The 21,928-nt window shown below is 40.3% G+C and overlaps 1 protein-coding gene across 1 annotated transcript in view; it reads right to left on the minus strand.

The window, feature by feature from the left end:
- The window catches only part of ZNF407 (zinc finger protein 407), a 440,591-nt gene that overhangs the window by 121,465 nt on the left and 297,198 nt on the right, over positions 1-21,928 (minus strand). Inside the window, exon 8 of the mRNA XM_021686162.2 lies at positions 20,143-20,321. Coding sequence (XP_021541837.1) covers positions 20,143-20,321 — 179 coding nt within the window. The remainder of the gene's footprint in view (positions 1-20,142; positions 20,322-21,928) is intronic.

The following is a 21,928-nucleotide window of genomic DNA, read 5'->3' on the forward strand; positions in this document are numbered from 1 at the left end:
GGAGCTCTACCACTTCTTCCCGTGGTCTCCACTTAAGAGCAGGTAAATACCTGTGAAATTTTAAGGACTGACTCAAGTCCAATTGTATTCTTAAAGTTTTAAAACTTAATCTCCACGATTTGGTCTTCAATGTAACTCATTATCTGCCTGGTATATCAGAAAGTAGCATTTTGCCAAGAAAATCCAACATGTGGTGTTTGTGAGACATGGTAGACATGAAAAACTTCTGTGATGAAAGTGAATATTCATACATAAAACCAGACTGATTCCACTAGGACCACTTCTAAGGCTTTATTTAACTCCCACAGTTAGAAAAGGTCTCATCTCTAGCGTAAATTCCTTATTCTTCAGCTCTCAAAACCGTTCTGATTCTGTGAGTGAACACTGACCCATCCAACACTCGAGATGACATCTGACCCAAGCATTACACGACACAGCCTGGCGGCGGCATCATGGCGGCCACCCGGAAACCAGGGGCCGGCTCCATGTGCCTCGCCAGCCTCGTAACCTCACGCTCCCCCTCACCATTAAACTGGGAAGGACGGTGGTATCGTGTGGTTTGGGAAATTAAATGAGACGGTACTCTTAAACAGAGCCCACTAATTTGGCAAAGTGAGTGCTCATATGTAATCGCTATTATCACATTAATGTGGCAAATTATTTAGAATACAACGGAATGAACTCAATGCTTCTTTTTACATCTTTCCTATACTCTAAAGAGTAGAAAAAACTTATCATGGAAAAGGCTTAATAAGATCAAGCCAACTAGAAAAGTATTATTACAACACACTGGCTTCTAAGGGTTCCTCGAATTCGCTATTTCCCCCTTTCCGGGGGTCTGTGTTGTTCCACGGCCTGGAACGTTCTCTCTCACTTAACTCTTACCCTCTTTCAAGACTGAGATGTAAGGCAGGAGTCTCACCTGGTGCCCTACACAGATCACTTCCCCAGATGCCTTCCCAAAGCACCTTCGACTTTTATCTTTGTAGGCCTTAGATGGCAACTGGGTGTTTATTTAAGTGGTTGTTCCATTAATGTCTATTCTCCACTAAATCAATAATCCCTAGCAAGGCAAGGACCAAGCCTGTGCTGCTCACTCCTCTGTCTCTGATGTCTATAGCGCAGTGTGCTGGGCTCATCGTGGGCGGACAAAGGTCCGTATTTGTTTGGTGGTGATCTGGTAGATCTGAACACAAAAGTAGTTACCAATTCTCAAACAAAACAAAAATTTCTAGTCACTTCAGGACTTTTAAAATGTGTTTTGCAACATGCTAAGAAGCAGAAGAATGTAAATCTCATGAACTCAACAAAAGTTTACAAAACCTTCCCCACTAAAAAGGTTTAGAAATTACTGATTTAACTTCTCCGTGACAGGACTCAGAGGTCATCACCAGAGATAGTGAGAATGCTTTTCAGGAATAGTTTGGAGCTATTAGGGAAAGGTTAGACCACTTCGATTCTGAAACTGGTTGGTGCCTTCCTGATCGGATTCTACGGGATGAAGTCCTGTAACTGCAAACAGTGTATCACAGCTTTCTAGAATTCTACAGTTTGGGGTTTCATATAAGGATTCATATCAGAGACAAGACCCATGGCTGGGAAAGAGTGGAGGGAAAGAGTGGCATACTTGAGGAAATCTTACAGGAACTCCTGTTTGCTCAGGAGACAGAAATAGTGGGTAGGGAGGATGGTCATGCCCCTCACTGTGTGGAAGCGCAGGGCTAACTCAGGGGGCTCTGAGAAGAGCATGAACATACAAAACTGGAGCATAAGCAAATATACACACACAGATCAAATGCCCGCATAAATAAGCAGGCTATACTTGGGGCCTAACTCAAAACCTTTAGGCCAAGCACATTCAATTTTATCTGAATTATTATAATAAACTATTGTTTCATATATGCTGAGTGAAAATGATTATATACATATTAATGTAATATGTGAATATCTAGACATCTTAATGCCCAGAAGATGAACATACCTAAATTGATTCTGCCATAAATAATAAAAATACACAGCCCTGGATTTCAAATGTCTTTTTCAATGTAAAAAAGACATTAAAAATTTGGTATGTTCAAACTGAACATAAAACATCTTAAAAATGTCTTTCTAACACAATTTCTTAGACACAGATAGAGAAATTGGGGTAGAAAAGAAAATATATTAAGTACTATAACAGAATCATATCTAAAACCAAAATTACTTCTTTGACTGGTAAAAGATTCATGACCCAAAAGCATACATCACGGGAAACTTTTCCTCATTATGTACAGGGGGAAAGGCCAGAAATATGGACAAAGATGATATATTAGAATAACATTAAAGTAAAACAAAAGAAACCCACAGTGTTATTCAGCCACATTTAAAGGGCCATCCTGTTTTTCTCTCGGTTCTTCAGCATTTTACTGCACATTCTTTGCAATCCAACTTTCAGCTAAATCCCCTCACAACCCCTTTATGGACCCTAAGGTCCATAAAGTGAGAGAGAACGTTAAGTGAGAGAGAACGTTCCAGGCCGTGGAACAACACAGACCCCCGGAAAGGGGGAAATAGCGAATTCGAGGAACCCTTACAAACCCTTATTGACCCCAGGTCAACCCCACTTGACCTGCTCGGCGTCCAGCCTGTCTCGCTTCTCACCTCTTACTCCCCAATTCTTACACAGCCAAGTGCTCATCCACTTGCCTTCCCACGACTCAGGTCGAACAGCTTCGCACACACTAACTCCATTTGCAGAGGGTCTAGCGCCTTTCCGTCCTTATAGCAAACACGGTCCGCGACACTCGCTTCCATAGAAAGAGCGCTTATAGGATATGAACTAACATTACAATTACACGTGCACAAGAGGGACTACATCTGGCCCCGCTTCTATCTGGTCCGCCTGAATATCAGGGTTCATCTAACAAAGCTGAATCCTATCGATGGGTTATCTGTAAAACACCAAGGAGTACCACATTTCAGTGTTGACTGTCAAGAGATTCAATAACTGTTTAGTTGCCAACATAAAGAGGTTTAAAATATGATACTTAACTGCCTGGTAAGCGAGAAAGGTCATGAGACTGGTACTTTTTTAAAAAATAAAAACTTAGGTGAAACCAGCTGTAGTATTTACCAAACAGTACTCTGAAATTTCAAGACAACTATCTGGGCATTTTCACATCTTTGTCATTTTATATTAAGAAAGTCGTTAAAGTAAACAGTGTATTCTGTTTCTAATCATGAGACTAAGGTATATAAACACGAATATGTAAGGTATGCCATCAATCCAGGCCACGTATTAATATAAAATATAACCTGGAATATCCACTCCTGTCACTCAAGAGCAGCACCTACTGGCACAATTTAAAAGAACCCAGAAGACAAAGAGTAATTTCAGTTCAATATTTTATTAATTAAATACTTATAGAGCACTTAATATATGCCAGGCACTATTTTAAGTACTTTACAAATATTAACTTATTTAATCACTGCAAGACATTTATCACTAAAAGAGATTTAATGACATAAACCTTACTCCAAGATTCAAGGATCTACTTCGTTAGTTTGAGATGCAGATTCAGTTTAAAGCCAACAGAATCCAAATTTGTCCCTGGCCAACATCTGCAAAGAAACCAGTATTATAGTCCATTCTAATTTCATGAACCAGATAACAAATGTGGAGGAAATGCTGAAAGGCAGTTCCCTAAAAAGAGTTCTCTCCCAAAAAAAGAATATAAAATTTTACAGTCCATGCAACGTGAATAATCTATGCTAACTGCAAAGGAGTCTTGCCTCTTCCTTTATAAACAGGAAATCACTTGCGTGAAGTTTTTATTTTAAGCATGCATTAAAATTATGATTTTTCGTAAGATGAAAAAATGACTCTGTGCCAATCACACTGACATGCTACTCAACAAATGGCACTAATAGCGGTGACGAGAGTGAACCTGTCTGAGCGGAGCTTTTTAAGAAGTATCTAGACCAGCCATCAAAACTATGATTTTATCTGGTCGGGGCCTACGCTACCGTCTGCTGCAATAAAAGCTATTAGGTGATTTAAGTGACTACTTTACTATGATGGATTTTCATCTATTAAAAGAATGTATTTAAGTATTTTTAATCTTAGTTAGAAATAGAAAAAAAAGGAAAAATAAAAAAGTGTAAGCATGTCTATATAAGCTAAAATATTTTGCTTCTACATATTTTTCCTGAATAAATTAACTTTGCAAATTTACTCAATTGATCTATACATTTCCGATGCTGATTAACATGTATCATATGATATCTTTTTGGTCTATTTAATTTTAGAGTCTCAAGCCAATTAGTATAATTTCTGTATTAACTTCCCCATTTTCATTTTCCCATCCCAATCAACTCCCTTCCCTAATCACCCCGCACCAACGGAGATACCTATTTAATATCTTCTGCTATGCATCCATGCAGGAAATAGAGAAGAAATAAGTATAATTTTTTTTGTATTTGTAATTTAAAAAATTTTAATTTGTGGTAAAACACACATACAGTAAAATTTACCATCTTAACAACCTTTAAGTGTACAGTTCGGTGGTTAGGTGCCAAGTTATTCCCACTGTTGTATAATCAATCTCAGACTTTTTCATCTTGCAAAAGAGGAAGTGTACCTACCAAACAACTCCCATGTCCCCTCTCCCCAGCCTCTGGCAACCATCATTCTAGTTTCTGTCCCTATGAATCTGACTACTCCAGGGACCTCATATTCATGTATGTGGAATCGTACAGTATTTTTCTCTTGTGTCTGCCTTATTTCACTCAGCATAATATCCTCAAGGTTCATCTATGTTGTGGCATGTGTTGGAATTTCCTTCTTTTTAAGGTTGAAAAATACTCCAATGTATGTATTATATAATTATATACATATCATACATAATGTAATTTATAATGATATATAATTATACTTATAATTACGTAATATAATTTACAGAATATATATTATATATTCTCTTTATCCATTCATTTGTTGACGGGCGTTTGGGCTGTTTCTTTTCGCTACTATAAATGTTGCTATGAGTGTGATCTGCTTTCATTTCTTTTGTGCGTATACTCAGAAGTGGGAATGGTAGATCATTTGGTAGTTCTGTTTTTAATTTTTTTAGGAACCACCATACTGTTTCCATAGCAGCTATACTATCTTAAATTCCCAACAGTGCACAAAGGTTTCAAATTCTCTACACCCTTGCCAACACGATTTTATTTTGTTTTTTTGATACTAGATACTCTAGTGGGTGTGAGATAGTAAGAGTAAATTTTTAAAGTGACTTCTTAGCTAGTAAGAAAAATATGGTGAACTCCTGTAGGATTTTGATGGTTTTCTTTTTCACATTTAGGTCTTTCATCCATTTTGAATTTATTTTTGTGTATGGTTTAAGAAAGTGGTCCACTTTCATTCTTTTGCAGAGAGCTGTCCATTTTTCCCAACACTGTTTGTTGAAGAGGCAGTCTTTTTTTCCATTAGATATTCTATCCTGCTTTTATATTTTCCATTTGGTTGAGGATCCACTTCTGGGTTCTCTATTCTCTTCCACTGATCTATGTGTCTGTTTTTATGCCAGTACCATACTGTCTTGATTACTGCAGCTTTGTCATATAACTTGAAGTCTGGAATTGTGATGCCTTCAGCTTTGCTTTGCCTTTTCAAGACGGCTTTGGCTAGTTAGGGTCTTTTGTGGTTCCACATACATTTTAGGATTGTTTGTTCTAGCTCTGTGAAAAATGCTGGTGGTATTTTGGTAGGGATTGCATTAAATGTGTAGATTGCCTTGGGAAGTATAGACATTTTAACAATATCTGTTCTTCCCATCCATAAGTATGGAATGTTTTTCCATTCTTTGTGTCATCTTCAATTTCTTTCATAAGTGTTCTATAGTTTTCAGAGTACAGATCCTTACCTCTTTGGTTAGGTTTATTCCTAGTATCTTATGGGTTTTGGTGCAATTATAAATGGAAAAGATGCAACCTCTTTGGCATTGGCCCTAGGAACTTCTTACTAGATATGACTCCAGAGGCAAGGGAAACAAAAGCAAAAATGAACTACTGGGACTTCATCAAGATAAAAAGCTTCTGCAGAGTGAAGGAAACAATCAACAAAACTAAAACGAAACCTTTGAAGGGGAATAGATATTTGCAAATGACATATCTGATAAATGGTTATTAGTTAAAATCTACAAAGAATTTATCAAACTCAACACCCCAAAACACAAATAATGCAGTTAAGAAATGGGCAGAAAACATACAGACATTTTTCCAAAGAAGACATACAGATGGCCAACAGACATGTGAAAAGATGCTCAACATCACTCATCATTGGGGAAATACAAATCAAAACTACAATGTGATATCACCTTACACCTGTCAGAATGGCTAAAATTAACACAGGAAACAACAAACATTGATGAGGATGCAGAGAAAGGAGAAACTTCCCACCCTGTTGGGTGGAAATGCAAACTCGTGCAGCCGCTCTGGAAAACAGTATGGAGGTTCCTCAAAAATTAAAAATAGAACTACCCTATGGCCCAGCAAGTGCATAACTAGGTATTTACCCAAAGGATACAAAAATACTGATTCAAAGGGATACATGCACCCTGATGTTTACAGCAGCATTATCAACAACAGCCACATTGTGAAAAGAGCCCAAATGTCTATCAACTGAAGAATGGGTAAAGAAGATGTAGGATACACACACACAAGGGAATATTACTCGGCCATCAAAAAGAATGAAATCTTGCCATTTGCAATGACGTGGATGGAGCTAGAGTATATTATACTAAGAGAAATAAGTCAGAGAAAGACAAATACCATATGATTCCACTTGTATACGGAATTTAAGAAACAAAACAGGTGAACATAGGGGGAAAAAAAAGAGAGACAGGCAGATCATAAAATAGACTCTTAACTATAGAGTATAAGCTGTGGGGTGCTGGAGGGGAGGTGGGCGGGTGTGGGGGGCTAGATGGATGATGGGCATTAAAGAGGGCACTTGTGATGAGCACTGGGTATTGTATGTAAGGGATGAATCACTAATTCCTACACCTGAAACTAGTATTACACTATATGTTAACAACTGGAATTTAAATAAAAACTTGAAACAAAAAAAGGAAAAAAGATAAATCTGGTGAACACAGAATACTAAATTATTGAGTACTGCTTATTATGATGGTAAAACTAACCAGAAAAGAATCATATTGTAAGCGGGCGCCTGGGTGGCTCAGTTGGTTAGGCGACTGCCTTCAGCTCAGGTCATGATCCCGGGGTCCTGGGATCGAGTCCCGCGCATCGGGCTCCCTGCTCTGCGGGGAGCCTGCTTCCCCCTCTCCCACTCCCCCTGCTTGTGTTCCCCCTCTCGCTGTGTCTCTCTCTGTCAAATAAATAAATAAAATCTTTAAAAAAAAAAAAAGAATCATATTGTAAGCAAAAAGTGAAAGGCTTTTCTTACTCAATAATATAAAGGATTAAGGAACAATAATTTCACTGGGTACTATATTCTGAATGTAAATATGCATATCTCACTTTATTTGTTCATAAGGTTTTTTTGAATGATTATAACAAACAGGCACAGTAATCTACCCTAAGTCATAAAGTCATTCAGGAGGAGGACAAGACTGGGACACATCAGACAGACTGTCAAGGAACTGATGTTAGATCACAGAGAAATGAAGAGCAGGGGTATATGAAATAAAAAGGGGAATATATATATTTATATATATTTATAAACATTATAAATATATTATATTTATATATATCCAATTATGGGAATTTTAGGATAAAATTTAAGACACATGCATGCTTAATTTTAGAAACTGATATGGTGGTAGAGAGGAAAGAAATGGACTCAAAGAAATACTGTGAACTGATTTTCAACAAAAGCGAAAGGCATAATAGGGTTTTCAACAAATGTTGCTCAAAAAAAAAAAAAAAAAAAAAGACACTTATATGCAAAAAAAATACCAAACCAAAACCCTCAACCTGTACCTAATGTTATCCAAAATTTGACTCAAAAGAGATCATAGATATAAATATATGCAAAATAAATGCAAAAACATAAAGCTTCCAGAAGAAAATATGAGTTTATCTTTGTAACTTGGGTTAGGCAAACAGTTTTTAGATACCATATCAAAAGTACAAACCATAAGGAAAACCATCACTAAACTGGACTTCATGAATACGGTAGTCCCCTATTATTCATGAGACACATGTTCCAAGAACCCTAGTGGATGCCCAAAACCACAGATAGTACCGAACACCATACATACTATTTTGTATTGCCAAACATACATGCATATATACCTATGATACATCTTAATTTGTAAATTGGGCACAGTAAGAGATTAACAACAAGTAATAATAAAATAGAATATACTGTTAATAAAAGTTATGTGAATGGGGTTTCTCTCTCTTTCAAAATATCTTATTGTACCATACTCACCCTTCTCTCCTTGAGATGATGTGAGATGATAAAATGCGCACATGATGAGTGATGGGGCATCATGAGGCAGTGCTAGGCTATGAATGACCTTCTGATGAGGCATCAGAAGGAGGGTCATCTGCTTACAGATCAAGGCTGACCATGGCTGACTGGAACCACGGGAAGCAAAACTATGGATATGGGGGGGCAGGGCTACTTCATTAAAAACGTTTTCGCTGGGGTGCCTGGGTGACTCAATTGGTTAAGCATCTGCCTTCGGCTCAGGTGAGAATCTCAGGGTCCTGGGATGGAGCCCTGAGTCAGGCTCCCTGCTCGGCGGGGAGCCTGCTTCTCTCTCCCTCTGCCTGCCACTCTGCCTACTTGTGCTATCTCTCTGTCAGATAAATAAATAAAATCTTTAAAAAAAAATGTTTTCTATTGTGAAAGACACTGTTAAGAGGAAAAAAAAGGCAAGTCACAACCTGAGAGAAAATATTTGAAAATCATCTATCTGATAAAGGCCTTGTATCCAAATCACATTAAAAACTCCTAGAACTCAGTGCCCAACGAGAAAAGGGGCAAACTATTTCAAAAGACATTTCATCAAAGAAAATAAACAGATGGCAAACCAGCACTGACAATCAATATCAGTAGTGATCAAATACAAATTAAAACCACTAAAGACCACTAAACTCCTATTAGAATGACTTAGAAAACCCGACAATCCTAAGTGCTAGTGAGGATGCAAAGCGACTAGAATCTCATACACTGCTGGTAGAAACATCAGACATACAGACTCTCTGGCAAAAAGACTGACAGTTGTCTTTACAAGTTAAATATATACATACTGTATTGTCCAGGCATCTCATTTCCAGGTATTTACCTAAGATCGATGAAACCTTACACTCACGCAGAAACCTATATGTGAATGTTAACAGCAGCTGTTTATTTAATTACCAAGAGAGTAAACAACCTGGATGACAGATGTCCTTGTGGTCCTGATTTGCATTTCCCTGACAATGATGTTGAACATCTTCTCATGTGTTTACTGGCCATTTATGTATCCTCTTTGGAAAATGGCCATTCAGATCCTTTGCCTGTTTTTAAATTAGGTTATTTGCCTTGATACTGATGAGTTCAAGAGTTCTTTATATATTCTAGATAAAAACCCCTTATCAGATAGATATGCCTCATTTATTTTCAATTTTATAGGTTTTCCTTTCATCTTCTTGATGGTGTCATTTGAGCCACAAAAGTTTTTAATTTTGATAAAGTCCAATTTATTTTCTTTCTTTTATTGCCTGTGCTTTTGGGTCATATCCAAAAACCTATTGCCTAATCGAAGGTCACAAAGATTTGTTAATATCTTTTCTTCTAGGGGTGTTATAGTTTTAGTTCTCGTATTTAGGTCTAAGATAATTTATGTTTGTTTGTTTGTTTTAAAGATTTTATTTATTTATTTGACAGAGAGAGACACAGTGAGAGAGGGAACGCAAGCAGGGGGAGTGGGAGAGGGAGAAGCAGGCTTCCCGCTGAGCAGGGAGCCCGATGTGGGGCTCGATCCCAGGACCCTGGGATCATGACCTGAGCTGAAGGCAGACACTTAAGGACTGAGCCACCCAGGTGCCCCAATAATTTATGTTTTAGATGGATTGATAAACTGTGTATTTATGGAAAAGCAGGGGTTAGCATGCACGCATACATTTCCTACCTCTGTCTGCTGAGAAAGCCCACAAGCCAAGGGTGCACAGAAGCAATGAGTATACACAGTGTGCATATCTTGGTTTCTAAACACCCTTCTCCAGTAAAAGAAACCAAAGATGCTTAAAGAAGACAGTGATTTCAGGATCAGGGCAGGCAAACCACCAGATAGAGGAGCCTGGAGCACACTGTGGTGCTAGAAAGTAAAGAGATGGTCATAAAAGGATGGGGGCACCCCAAAGGACACAGAAGCTTGTCAGAAGGAGCTCACAATGGCCAACGCTGGAGCAATTTGACTAAGAAATAAAAATGATATTGAATTGTAAACCACAGAGTACAATAAATCCATAATGGTAAAAATAAATTGAATAAAAAAATAATTGGGAGTGAAGGGGCAGATATTCCTTAAAGAAGAATTCCAATTAAATACAGAAGGAACAGGGGAAGAGAGTATTACTGCTAAAACTCCATAGATCCTGTTGTAGGCAAGATCCACTAATGACTGTCAAAATTAGTGGGCAAATGCTTGAGAAGAAACAGGCTATTTGCATAATCTGGAATTATCTCCCCAGAGATGTGTATTAATTAAAAAGGAGAAAATAGTAGGTCTGTAGTGGAGAAATATGAAGATACCACCTCACTCAATGGGTCCAGTTTACAATGTCCGCCATAACACCCTGACGTGTTGCTCGTCTACTCTGGGAGATGCTTAAAGAACCTTAACTGAATCGTGAGTAAACGTGAGACTACTGGAAAACAAGGAACATTCTACAGAATAACTGATCCCTATTCATTAGAAGCATCAAGGTTGTGAGAGACAAGGAAAGACTGAAGAGACACAAGAACCAGAGGGCACGTCAGTCCCTGAGCTGAGCTCTGAAAAAAGAAAAACGACAGGAAGGAGACCTGGTGAGATGTGAAGGAAGGATATGGCTTAGCAGATGGTCTTTGGTTTCGGTAATCCTGTCACGGTTATATCTGACACTCACATTCGGGGAAGCTGGGCAAAGGATATTTGGGAACTCTGCACTATTTTTGCAACTTTTCTGTAAGCTTAAAATTATTTCAAAATAAAAACGCAAAACAAGGAAAACCTGCTAGATGGTATCTTTGCTCAATAAAAACAGAAATAAATTCATTCGCAAATGATTGATAATATACATTTTATATCTTCTGAACTAAATTTCAATACTAATTATATAGTATTCCTAAACTTCCCTCATAATTTGAAGAACCTGTTCCATTCTTCTTCCATAAAGGGTTTCAAAGGAAACAGTAACTGTTTTGCCCTATCAGCAGTGAGACCTGCCAACGCCTACCATGTTTCTCTCATATCATATTAGTCAGGGTCAAGACATGAATGTGAGGGTGTGTAAATTTTTAAAATATATAAATTATATTGAATTAAACAGTTGATAAAAGGTCTATATAAAAATAAAAGCCACGTCGGGCGCCTGGGTGGCTCAGTTGGTTAAGCGACTGCCTTCGGCTCAGGTCATGATCCTGGAGTCCTGGGATCGAGTCCCGCATCGGGCTCCCTGTTCGGCGGGGAGTCGGCTTCTCCCTCTGACCCTCCCCCCTCTCATGCTCTCTCTCTATCATTTCTCTCTCTCTCAATAAATAAAATCTTAAAATAAATAAATAAAAGCCACATCAATTACCTGATAAAATCATACTGCACCCACTATAACTTTCCACAATCAATTTTTTCCCCTTAAAATTTTGATAAATGAAGTTGTCAGGGGGGATAAGATCACAATTTTGTTTTCTTTTTTTTTTCTCTTTAACTATTTTAACTTTCAGAATTCAGTTCATGGACGCTGTGAATGTTAGCCTAGATGAGATCATAATTTTGCTTGGCGATGAGGTAAGCATACTGCCATGTGCCTGGATAACCTCGTGGCAGCAAGGAAAGAAGCCGCAAAGGAAGTTTTAATGTGGCTCTGAATTACACAGGCTAATTATACTTAGCTAGGCCTCCCAAGAAAGAAGAGGATGGAGTTTTTTTCTGGAAGAAAAAAAAGTAAACCTCACTTTAAAACTTCTAAGATCATACAGCTAGGGAATGAGCCTGAGTGCTCTGAGGGCCGGAGATCCATCAAAAATGATTAATTGAATGGATTTACATGAATTTCAGATTATCTTCAGTCAACTGTATGAGGTGTTACTATCAAAAGCTATATTTTAATTGTGGATTCTGATTTTATTTTAAATGTTGTGACTGCCATTAAGGATTTTATAGGACATTGAAATATACACTAGAAAGGATGTTATTTTCAGCATCATATTCATTTATAAAAACATTTTTAAAAATATAAAGTATACTAAATAACAAAGAATAGAAATTACTCAATAAATAGAGTGATGTTTCTACTCTGAAGAAAAGCTGTATGAAGACCTTCTCTAGCCCTGGCTTCAGCTACACGCTCGGACTGTCATGCTGATATATGGATACCCACTAACACATATATGGTTATAAGATTCATTACTCTTAGGAGCAAATTCAAATAAATGCAAAGAAATCACTTCAGTCTTTCCCTTCTAACTTCCTACCGTTAAAAGGGCAATAACGAAGCCCGCTATCTTCTTCTTTTAAAGAAAATCTCTGCATTATTTAACCTGATGTTCAACAGAGAGGCTAAGCAGGGTTACGCACCTTGAGGTAGAGGACACAGACGCAGAGTGGCTGAGTGACTTGCTTAAAGTCGCACATCTCCACAGCCATGGAGTCAGGACACTAAGACCCAGTTCACCCGCCTGACACCCACGCCATCCACCAGGCTCTGTACTAGGTGGCAGAAGTACAACGTGAAAACATTTACCCTGGTGGCTCTTTTTATTTAGTATACGTTACTTCCTAGCTTATGTTTTCAGATGATCTGAAGTCTTAAAACTCCAAAATGTTAGGGCTTCATGATAACAATTTCATTAACCCACAGAGGCTGATTCTGTTTTTAGCTCCTGTGCATGCAGCATGACGTAACCGGGAAACTCCTGGACGGCAAACGGGCGTGGATTGCAGCGGGCTGCCCTGCAGTGACATGGCCTCGGTGGGCAAGTCAGCCTTTTGAAGACGCATTTTTTTAAAGAAGCATTAAGTTGGGAGTAACACCTACCAACGAGCTTTGTCTTGAAGGAATGGCCTGGTGACAAGTTTGGCACAGACACTCTTGCTACCCTTCCTCTTCGTTTCTCTGTAACTGAGGTCACAATGCGACCGGGTAGAGTAACAGCGTGCACCGACCACCTAAAGCAGGAAGCCGTGCCACACACACCGCACTCCCCAACAAGCAGGACTGCCCGATGGCAGGAGGGCCGTGGGAAGCAGGTGGCAGAAGCGTGGACCACACAGATGGAAAGAAGCATGTATGTCCTTAGCCCTGCTCCACGGTGATAAGCAGGAAAAAGACATTTTTGGACATACCAAAGAGAAGTTAGAACATTTCTTCCTAAGCAGATTGAATTAAAAATATTTTAAAATGTATACTTAGAAGGTTTTGAAAAAACATATTTCAGTATGTTATTTAATAAAAGAGAAACAGGGATGAGTCGAGAGGATCCGCTTCTCAGTAATGCTGCCATTTACTGATAAGCATCCAGCAAATGAACCGGTGCTGGATTGCAAGTCTATGACCAGAAAAAGCTGGTCGATGAGGACCCCGGCTTTGGCATTATCCCCCCACTGGCTATACAGGACACGGGGTAGTTAGTTCTAAACCTAGGAAGTCCAACAGGACTGAGAGAGGGAGAGAGAGCAAAGAGAAAAGCCGGCCACTCGAACCGGCCACGCCGGGATGGACATGGAGCACGGTGCCGGACAGAAGGCACCAGAGTACGCAGAGAGCAGTTAGACGGGAACAAAGACATTTAGCAGCAGTTAAGACAAACAGTAAATTAACCCATGGGTGATGTGTGAGGGTGAAGAATCCAATTGTTGAACTGTTAATTATTTTAGGAAGTCTTTTGTCGGTGGTGAAATACCAGGAGCCTGGAAAACAAGGAATCCAGTCTGAAGGTTACAAAGAGAGAGAGTAGAGGTTGAAAATTATAGAGCTGCTAGTCTAACATCTATATTAGGAAATAAATTTGAGATGATACTTATGGATGAGCTTAATGATACATTTGGAGAAGTACAATTTAATAGGAGTGAGTCAGCATGGATTTACCAAAGGCAATCATGTCAGAAAAAATTTCGTTCCTTTTTAGGTTGAAGTGATAATTGGTTTATGTAAGGAGAACCAATGAGACACTGTCAGGATTTTCTGAGATTTTGGGATCTCTTCATAAAATGAATTATTGTACAAAATGTCATGACATGTGTCAGAGCACCAACTAACAAAAGGGGCTGAAAGTAACGGGGTTAAAAATAGAAGGCCCCACAATCTGGGGAAAACTACATTCTACAGGGCTCTGTAGATCAGAGCACTAATGTTTTTAATTAATGATGAAGAAAATCTTTTATATGAGGAAATTTGAATATTCCGCTAAATGAGAGGGAATGGTTAAGATACAAAAGGCTACAGCTGTTTTATCTTAACTGTGATAGATGAAGCAAAGGGGCTCCACGGTGGAATATGGAATTCAATCTGCCCGAATACGCAGCGATGTGCTTGCAGAGAATTAAGGAATCAGTTAAGTGTAGTTACAGTTTAAATGGTACTGGATTAGATAGCATTGGAAAGAAAACGGATGCGGAGTTTTGGTAAGAATCAAACTTTCACATTCTTACTCTTATACCTGGGTAAGAGGAAAACACTATGGAGTGCAATTAAATAATACATGTTTTAAAGAATTAGAAAAATGATTATCTTATGGAACAATACGAAAATCCCACTTTGTGAAGAGACTATATCACACCGTACAGGTAACCTAATGTGCATTTTTAAATGTTTAAGTCTTAATATATAAGAACTGACGAAAATCATATCATTTTAAATATGGTTTTTTTTAAACCCTACCACAGTAGAAAATGAAGGAATTAGAGAAAATACCATGTCATCACTTAATGCTTAATTTCTCCTGAACAGAGACCATCATTTGATCATCACCTTTAGAAAACACAGACACATTTCCGACACTGCAGGCCCAGCTTCTCAGAGGAAAGGCAAAGGAACTAAATGGACGTCACAGTCACGGCACAGGGAGTGGCCAGGCCGCCCGGTCCCGCGCGGGCACGCACCAGCAGCAGCCAGCGCCACATCAGAAGCAAGCATGCTCTCTGACCTGGTGTGGACCTGGAATTCACGAGAGAAAACCATCTCCATTTCCTTCTTTGGCACAATCACGAGAACCATACACGCTCCCCTCAACCTTCTCCGCGGCCTTCTTGGTCTTCATCCTCCCCTCTTTCAGGTGCTGTTCATAACCAACCCCCAAGACTGACTGAAGGTAACTGGTATTGCAAACACGGAGTGTATTTCATTCCCGCTCAGGGTGCAGCGAATGAACGCCAAGCTAATTCTTCGGTAACAGAGATGGCAGACAAGCAACTGGTCAAATATAATCATTAAGGTCATGCTAATATAAAGGTCAAATAAAGATCATTCGTGGGGTGAAATGGATTTCACTAAATAGAAAAAAAATTATAATGTACAATGACAGAATTCTGGCAACTTTTAATTTGATGTCAATTTTGTAAGGATTAATAGGATTATAAAATTTCATCATATTGGATCTAAAGTGGACCTAAATGAATCTCTCTAGACATACAGGAAGCAAATAAATAATGTTTTTTTAAAAAAAAAGTCTGTATAGAAAAGCTTTAGTTCATCCAACTCTATGACTGAGATTTATCTATAGTTCCTTTTTTGTGGTTGGTTTATCCTCACTACTGCAGAGCATCCCACTCGGTGAACACATAGCCTTTCATACAATCTCCTTGATGGACATTTGGGTAGTTTCAGTTTTTGACCACGATGAAAGTATCGATATATTTATATAAAGTATAAATACAAAGTAAAAGACTATTTCATGTAAAAGATTGAAATTGTCACAGATTAAAAAACCAAATGCAGCTTATAAAGAAGCTGATGAAGCTACACCAATATGAAACACGGAATGATGGCAAGAAGCCTTACTACAGACAAAAAGGAACATTTCATAATTATAAGGATAGATAGGTATGTATATAAAATAATCTTAAAGTTCAGAGTAGCCAGGGATAGATCTTTAAAATATGTAAAGCCAAAAGTAAGAGAATTAAATAAAACAAACAAACAAAAAAACAAATCCACAATCATAGTGGGCAACTTTACTACACTCCTCTTCACAGCTGATAGAGGTAGCATAAAAAACATGTAAGAATATAGACAATCTGAACAGCACAGTGAAAAAACTCCGCGTAAGTGATATGTACGGAACATAGAATACACACCAAACAGCACCATTATTTACGTTCCTTTCTAGTATATCTGAAACATTTACCAAAACTAACCAAATGCTGGTCACGAAGAAAGCATAAGCAAATTTCAAAGGACTGAAATAATTCAGTATCATGTCCTGTAAGCACAGTAGACAGAAGCTAGAAATCATTTTATATTACCATTTCAATAGTTAACAAAAAGGTAACTAGAAAAATGCCCGAATGCCTGGAAATCAACAAATACATTTCTAAATAATCAGCTTTCATTTTAAAAATAACCACTTTTATCTGTTTTTCCAACAAAGTTATAACGAAAATTAGAGCTCACATAGAACCTTTAATTCTCTGGAGTATGAAATGAGAAATGATACCAAAATCATTCTTTTAGTTCCCGGAAATCACTGAGAGGCAAGACCATGAATTACCCACAGAAGTGATGGAGACGGAGAACAATGGGCAACCATGGATGCTCCGTATGGCCACGAGTAACTGTGCACAGAGCACATTACCTGGTACAGATGGTGGACAACACTGTCCTAACAGCCCTTACTGTCCCCACCGTGCAGAGGGGACACGAGACCCACAGAGTTAAAACAACAGTTCCGGAGTCATTCAACAAGGCAATGGGGCTGACATTCAAATCTATCCTACCCTGAAGGCCACGCCTACATGCCTACAGAAGCACAGAATGCTCCTGACTGCGCGCACGAGGACGGGAAGCTCTGAGCTGCGCAGAGGTCTGCGACCTTCACAGCGTGGAGCACCAGGATGTGACCTGGTCTCTGGGGAACTCTGGCTCAAGTACATCACCTCCATGACTGCAGGTACATCTTCACGTACCCAACCCGGGGAAAAACACAATCACAGCAAAACCTCTATCTGCGGAGCTGTTTTCCAACAAAAAACAAGATACCTTGTTTTAACACATAAATTTCCAGATAGCACCTCAATTAAAATTGAAAATATCCCGAATGGCACTTTTCTGTGGCTGCCGGTTAATGTGTCCCTTCTAGTGGTCTTTTGCATGTTTGATATACATGGTAGAGCCACATGAGGACTGGAGTGATTTAGTTTGTCTGTTCTGGTGTAGTTTTGAACTCAACCTTTTATTAAAAGAACTGCAAAAGGTGCTTCACTGAATGCTGGGCTATAAGATGCTCAGCACATGAGCAGTGCGGACACCACAGAACACAGCTGATGGCGCCTTTCTGGGCCAGGAGCCACTGTTGCAGAAACCTGGATGCTGCTGCAGGCCCGCCCCAGTCCCTACCGCCCGGCATGGGTTCCTCAACTGTGCCCTCATTCCACCACCAAACAATACGGAATGAAGAACAGCAACAGCTTGATTCAGTATCTTACTGTATACTGAGGAAGGCTCCTTTCCCATAGCCCCAAATGTACTGCAGATGATTTACAATTACACGTTTAAAAAGCCAGTCATAGCCTAAAAAATGTTACCCTTTTAAAGTTTTCTCTTAACTGAGCTAAGTTTACCAAAGCAAAAATATTACCAAAGAGCACCACTGCCATGCCCGGGGAGAAACTGACACCGCCATCCCACGTGTACCACCTGGGTTTGGTGTGTTTGGAATGCTAGCTACAGAGACTTCCGCAGAAAATAGTTTCAAACAGAATGATAAACATAAACCGAAAACCAGGACTCTATGCACATGAGCATTACACATATACACAAAGAAACTAGAATAATTTTTCTTAAAACTTGTTTTATACTAATACTATCCCAAAACATCTCTCCAGGGCCACTCAGCATCGCTAGTGCAGACGGTATGAGCCAAGCGGTCTGTCCTTCTGCGCAGAGCGACAAAAGGAATGTGTGTCTATGCTCTGCGATTAGTTTCCTCCTCCTTCCCTCGGCGTTCATCTCAAAGTTACAAATCCTTTATTTTAGGGAAATAACCCATCTGTAATATCCAGTTGGTGCAATGGACAGGCAGAAGACACCAACACAGAAGGCACCTTAAGAAGGAGGTGCAGCAGGACTCTCTGGAAAACGGCACTTTCCTGATGACCCAGCGTCAATTTAGATCATTTTGCTTGGCGGCTACTTGAAGCGCCTCCTTCCACAGGCAGTATGGCCTCTGTATGGTCACGATTCATCTTAAGGAATAATCCATAGGAACTGACGGCCAGAAGATATTTCAATTTGACTTTACCTGTTCTTGCGCCTAAAGCTATAAACTGTCCAATTCAAAGCATTTCGGTAACAACCTCACCAACACATAAGGAATACCAACCTGTGTTTTTGTTTTTCAAAAACAGCCCTGGCTACAACACAGATGACAAGTACAGACATTCCACCATTGCTTAAAAAACCAGTCATATGAGCATAAACAGAAATTTGAAAGGACACATCAGCATAAACCAAGTAATAACCTTATATGCAGACACTGTCAAATGTATTAATAACTAATAGTTAAGAATATCTTTCTAAATCAAATCATTCACTAAGTTCTGTTTCTTTTAATGTAAATGTTATCTGAGCAAACATTACTTACGCATTTTGCAATGGGTAGGGTTTCCCATAACATTTGCATTTTGGGTGGGGGTTCCCATGACTTTCAAACACTGTGGGCACACGTCCAGCATCACCACCATGACCCCCAGCCCTTCTGTATCGCTCTTGCTAGGCAGGCATAAAAGGTATTGCGCTTGGCCATTGGCTTTTTCACTGCTCACAAGGACCCCTCAAACAGATACTGCCATGTAGATTTACAGAGGAGGAACCTGAGGTGTGACGAGGTTGGCTTGCCTGAGGTCACAGGGCCAGTACCCAAAGAAGGAGGGTTTTCATGTGGCTCTAACTGATCCCAAAGCATCTGCATTCCCTGTATCAACTGGCATTACTGAAGTATAGTACCGCTTGACCTACGTTCTGGAACTTTCTCTAAATCTCCCTCAGGATAAGCACTTCCTCCAACATGTCCTCACGCTCGTCACCCACCCCACCCCACTGCTGCACAGTAAGAATTCAACATCGAGGAAGGCGTGCTTGCTAATGAAACAACACGCTGGGCTATGCACAGGGAGAGGCTTGCTGAACCCTGTCGTTGTTGCCGCACCTCTGGGGCTTCCAGAGCACGAGGTCTGACTTCCGACCCGAGGAGGCGAGGCTATTTGAGCGGCCATCCTCTGCCGTCAGCACCGTGCCCCTCACACTGTGGACAAGTCCCCCCTAATCTCTGGGACATGAGTGACATCACGGTTCGCTGTCCGAGCTGCTCAACTCACCCTCCCGGGGCACACGCTCTCCCTTCCCAGGTACTCATCCCAAGACAATGATGCACAGGGACAGGGCGTAACATTTTAAAGCACAAACGTTTTTTGAAAAAAATTTAAAAATGTCACCAATTAGTCAAAACATGGAGTTCAAACTGCTATCGTTTCAGTCAACCGAGCGTGGACTATTTGCTATTACTAACTTTATCATCCTGGGGGGATTATTTTGTCATAGTTGCTCTTGATGACATGCGATAGAAAAGACCCGTTTTCACAGCCGAGTGGGATAAGCCCGGAATGTGCTTTTTTAGAAGTCTGGAAGCAGATGCTCTCAAGTGTGTCAAAGTCAGTGACAGTAACGGACAACTAGCATCCTAACGCTCGGGTGAATAAAAACTACACCTATGTGAACAGTGTTAGCCCTTACCAGCATGCAAGTAAGCCAGGTCAGGGTTCTCGATGTCAGGGTGCTGCTCCTTCAGATGGTTTCGGAACTCCACAGGCACGTTGGTTCCGTAGTCACACTTGGGGCAGTTGTACATCTTGACTCCTTCATGTTTGCCCGTGTGTAAAATGTGCTTGCGGATGTTTTCAGCACAGTTTGACCTACCGGGTAAGAAAGAGAAGTCAATCAAACAGGCCGAGTCAGCACCGTGAGACCACAGACGACGCTAGTAGCCGACAGCGATGGAGGCCTTCCTGTGCGTCAGCCCCAGTCGAGGGCCATGCGAGTACAGTGATTTCCACTTGGGTAACACAGCAGTCCCACGACGCTGGTAGTTTCTGTGAACCCTGGTGCTAGTTTTTAGGCTGATCTTTTACCTCAGTGATCCAATTCTATGTGGAACCCGAAGCTCAAAATCCCAGGTTCTATGATTTTACTATCAGATTATTCTGGTGCCACTTGAGGGCACTGAAGGGAGTCTCCTTAACCCCAAGAACACACCTGTCGCCAGGGGGGAGTGGTGCGGAGGGAAGCACTGCGGCCTCACCGAGTTTAGAACACTGAGGCAACAGAGCAGCTCTGGCAGTTACGTTCTGTCAACTGAGCTCTAGAATAGTCTGGAGATAGAAAAGCAGCAGTGTGCTGAGTGCCAGTGAGCTTTCCACGTTGGTGCAGGTTTCTAAGCATGAGGGACTGAAAGATACAATGGAGGCCCCATATTCTGTATGCCAAACAGCCCTGAAAACAGGAGTAGGCTCCTCTCCGCACTGTTCTCCTACCAACTCGGAAAGGCAAGGCCTGAAATGCCCGGATAAGAGGGAACGGGCCTCTGCTCTTGAAGCAAGTTCTTCCATCGGCTCCTTCAGCCCTCTGTGAGTCTCTGCATCAGACACTGCACACCCAGACCCTTTCTGAGCACATACACAGCTGCTTTCTTTTGTCTTTGTTAGAACAGTACTAAAAAGGGCACCGCAAATGCAAGCAGGTTGGCCGGGGAGAGGGGATGCACTGAACTAGAAACAAAAAATCAGGCTGGCCTCAAATTTCCCACAGAGCAAAATTAAATGCCAAAAGAAAAATCAAGCAATAGGATCATCAGCATTTCTGCAGGGTACTGCCGAAGAACAAAATTTCTGCAGGATGTTGTTTGAAGTGAAGGTTCTGTGACCAATAAAGTAAGAAAATGGTAGTTAGCAAACGCATCTCACAATGCACACCAGACGATGAAAGGTTCTACCCGGAAGCTTCCCGAGGCTCTGTGCTGCCCCAACACTTCTAAGTAGGATTGCATTTGTGTGTAATATTCAACTGCAATGCTGACTTTGCAGGATGCGCTCCAAGAACATTGGTGATGAACGCAAAAATGGTTATGACGCAACAATTTTATAGTAGCTACACTATAGGTAAAGGCAACAAAGGACATTAGAAATCTAGAGACCCAGTGAACACGTCATCTCTTCACTCACGAAGAGAGAACAGAGGAGTATCAGGAAAGCACGGCGGAGCTCACAACAGCAGCTCTAGGAACAGCACTCCACAGATGCAGAGCTGTGGACAGGGCGACCTTCCCTACAGGCATCCAGATGAAGCGGAAACGCAAATATTTTTCCTTGTGAATGGGCATCCTGCATTGTGGGAATAGTCCTGTAACTGGATCCAAGATATTCACCTGGAAAAGCTTAGGCTAAGCCCCTTCTATCCTCAGGCAGTCTGTCCTGAGATGCACGTGCCCAACTATACAGAGTTAGGAAGATTAAATCAGACCAGT

This window comes from Neomonachus schauinslandi, chromosome 14 (assembly GCF_002201575.2).
Source record: "Neomonachus schauinslandi chromosome 14, ASM220157v2, whole genome shotgun sequence".
In the NCBI taxonomy this organism is placed as follows: Eukaryota; Metazoa; Chordata; class Mammalia; order Carnivora; family Phocidae; genus Neomonachus; species Neomonachus schauinslandi.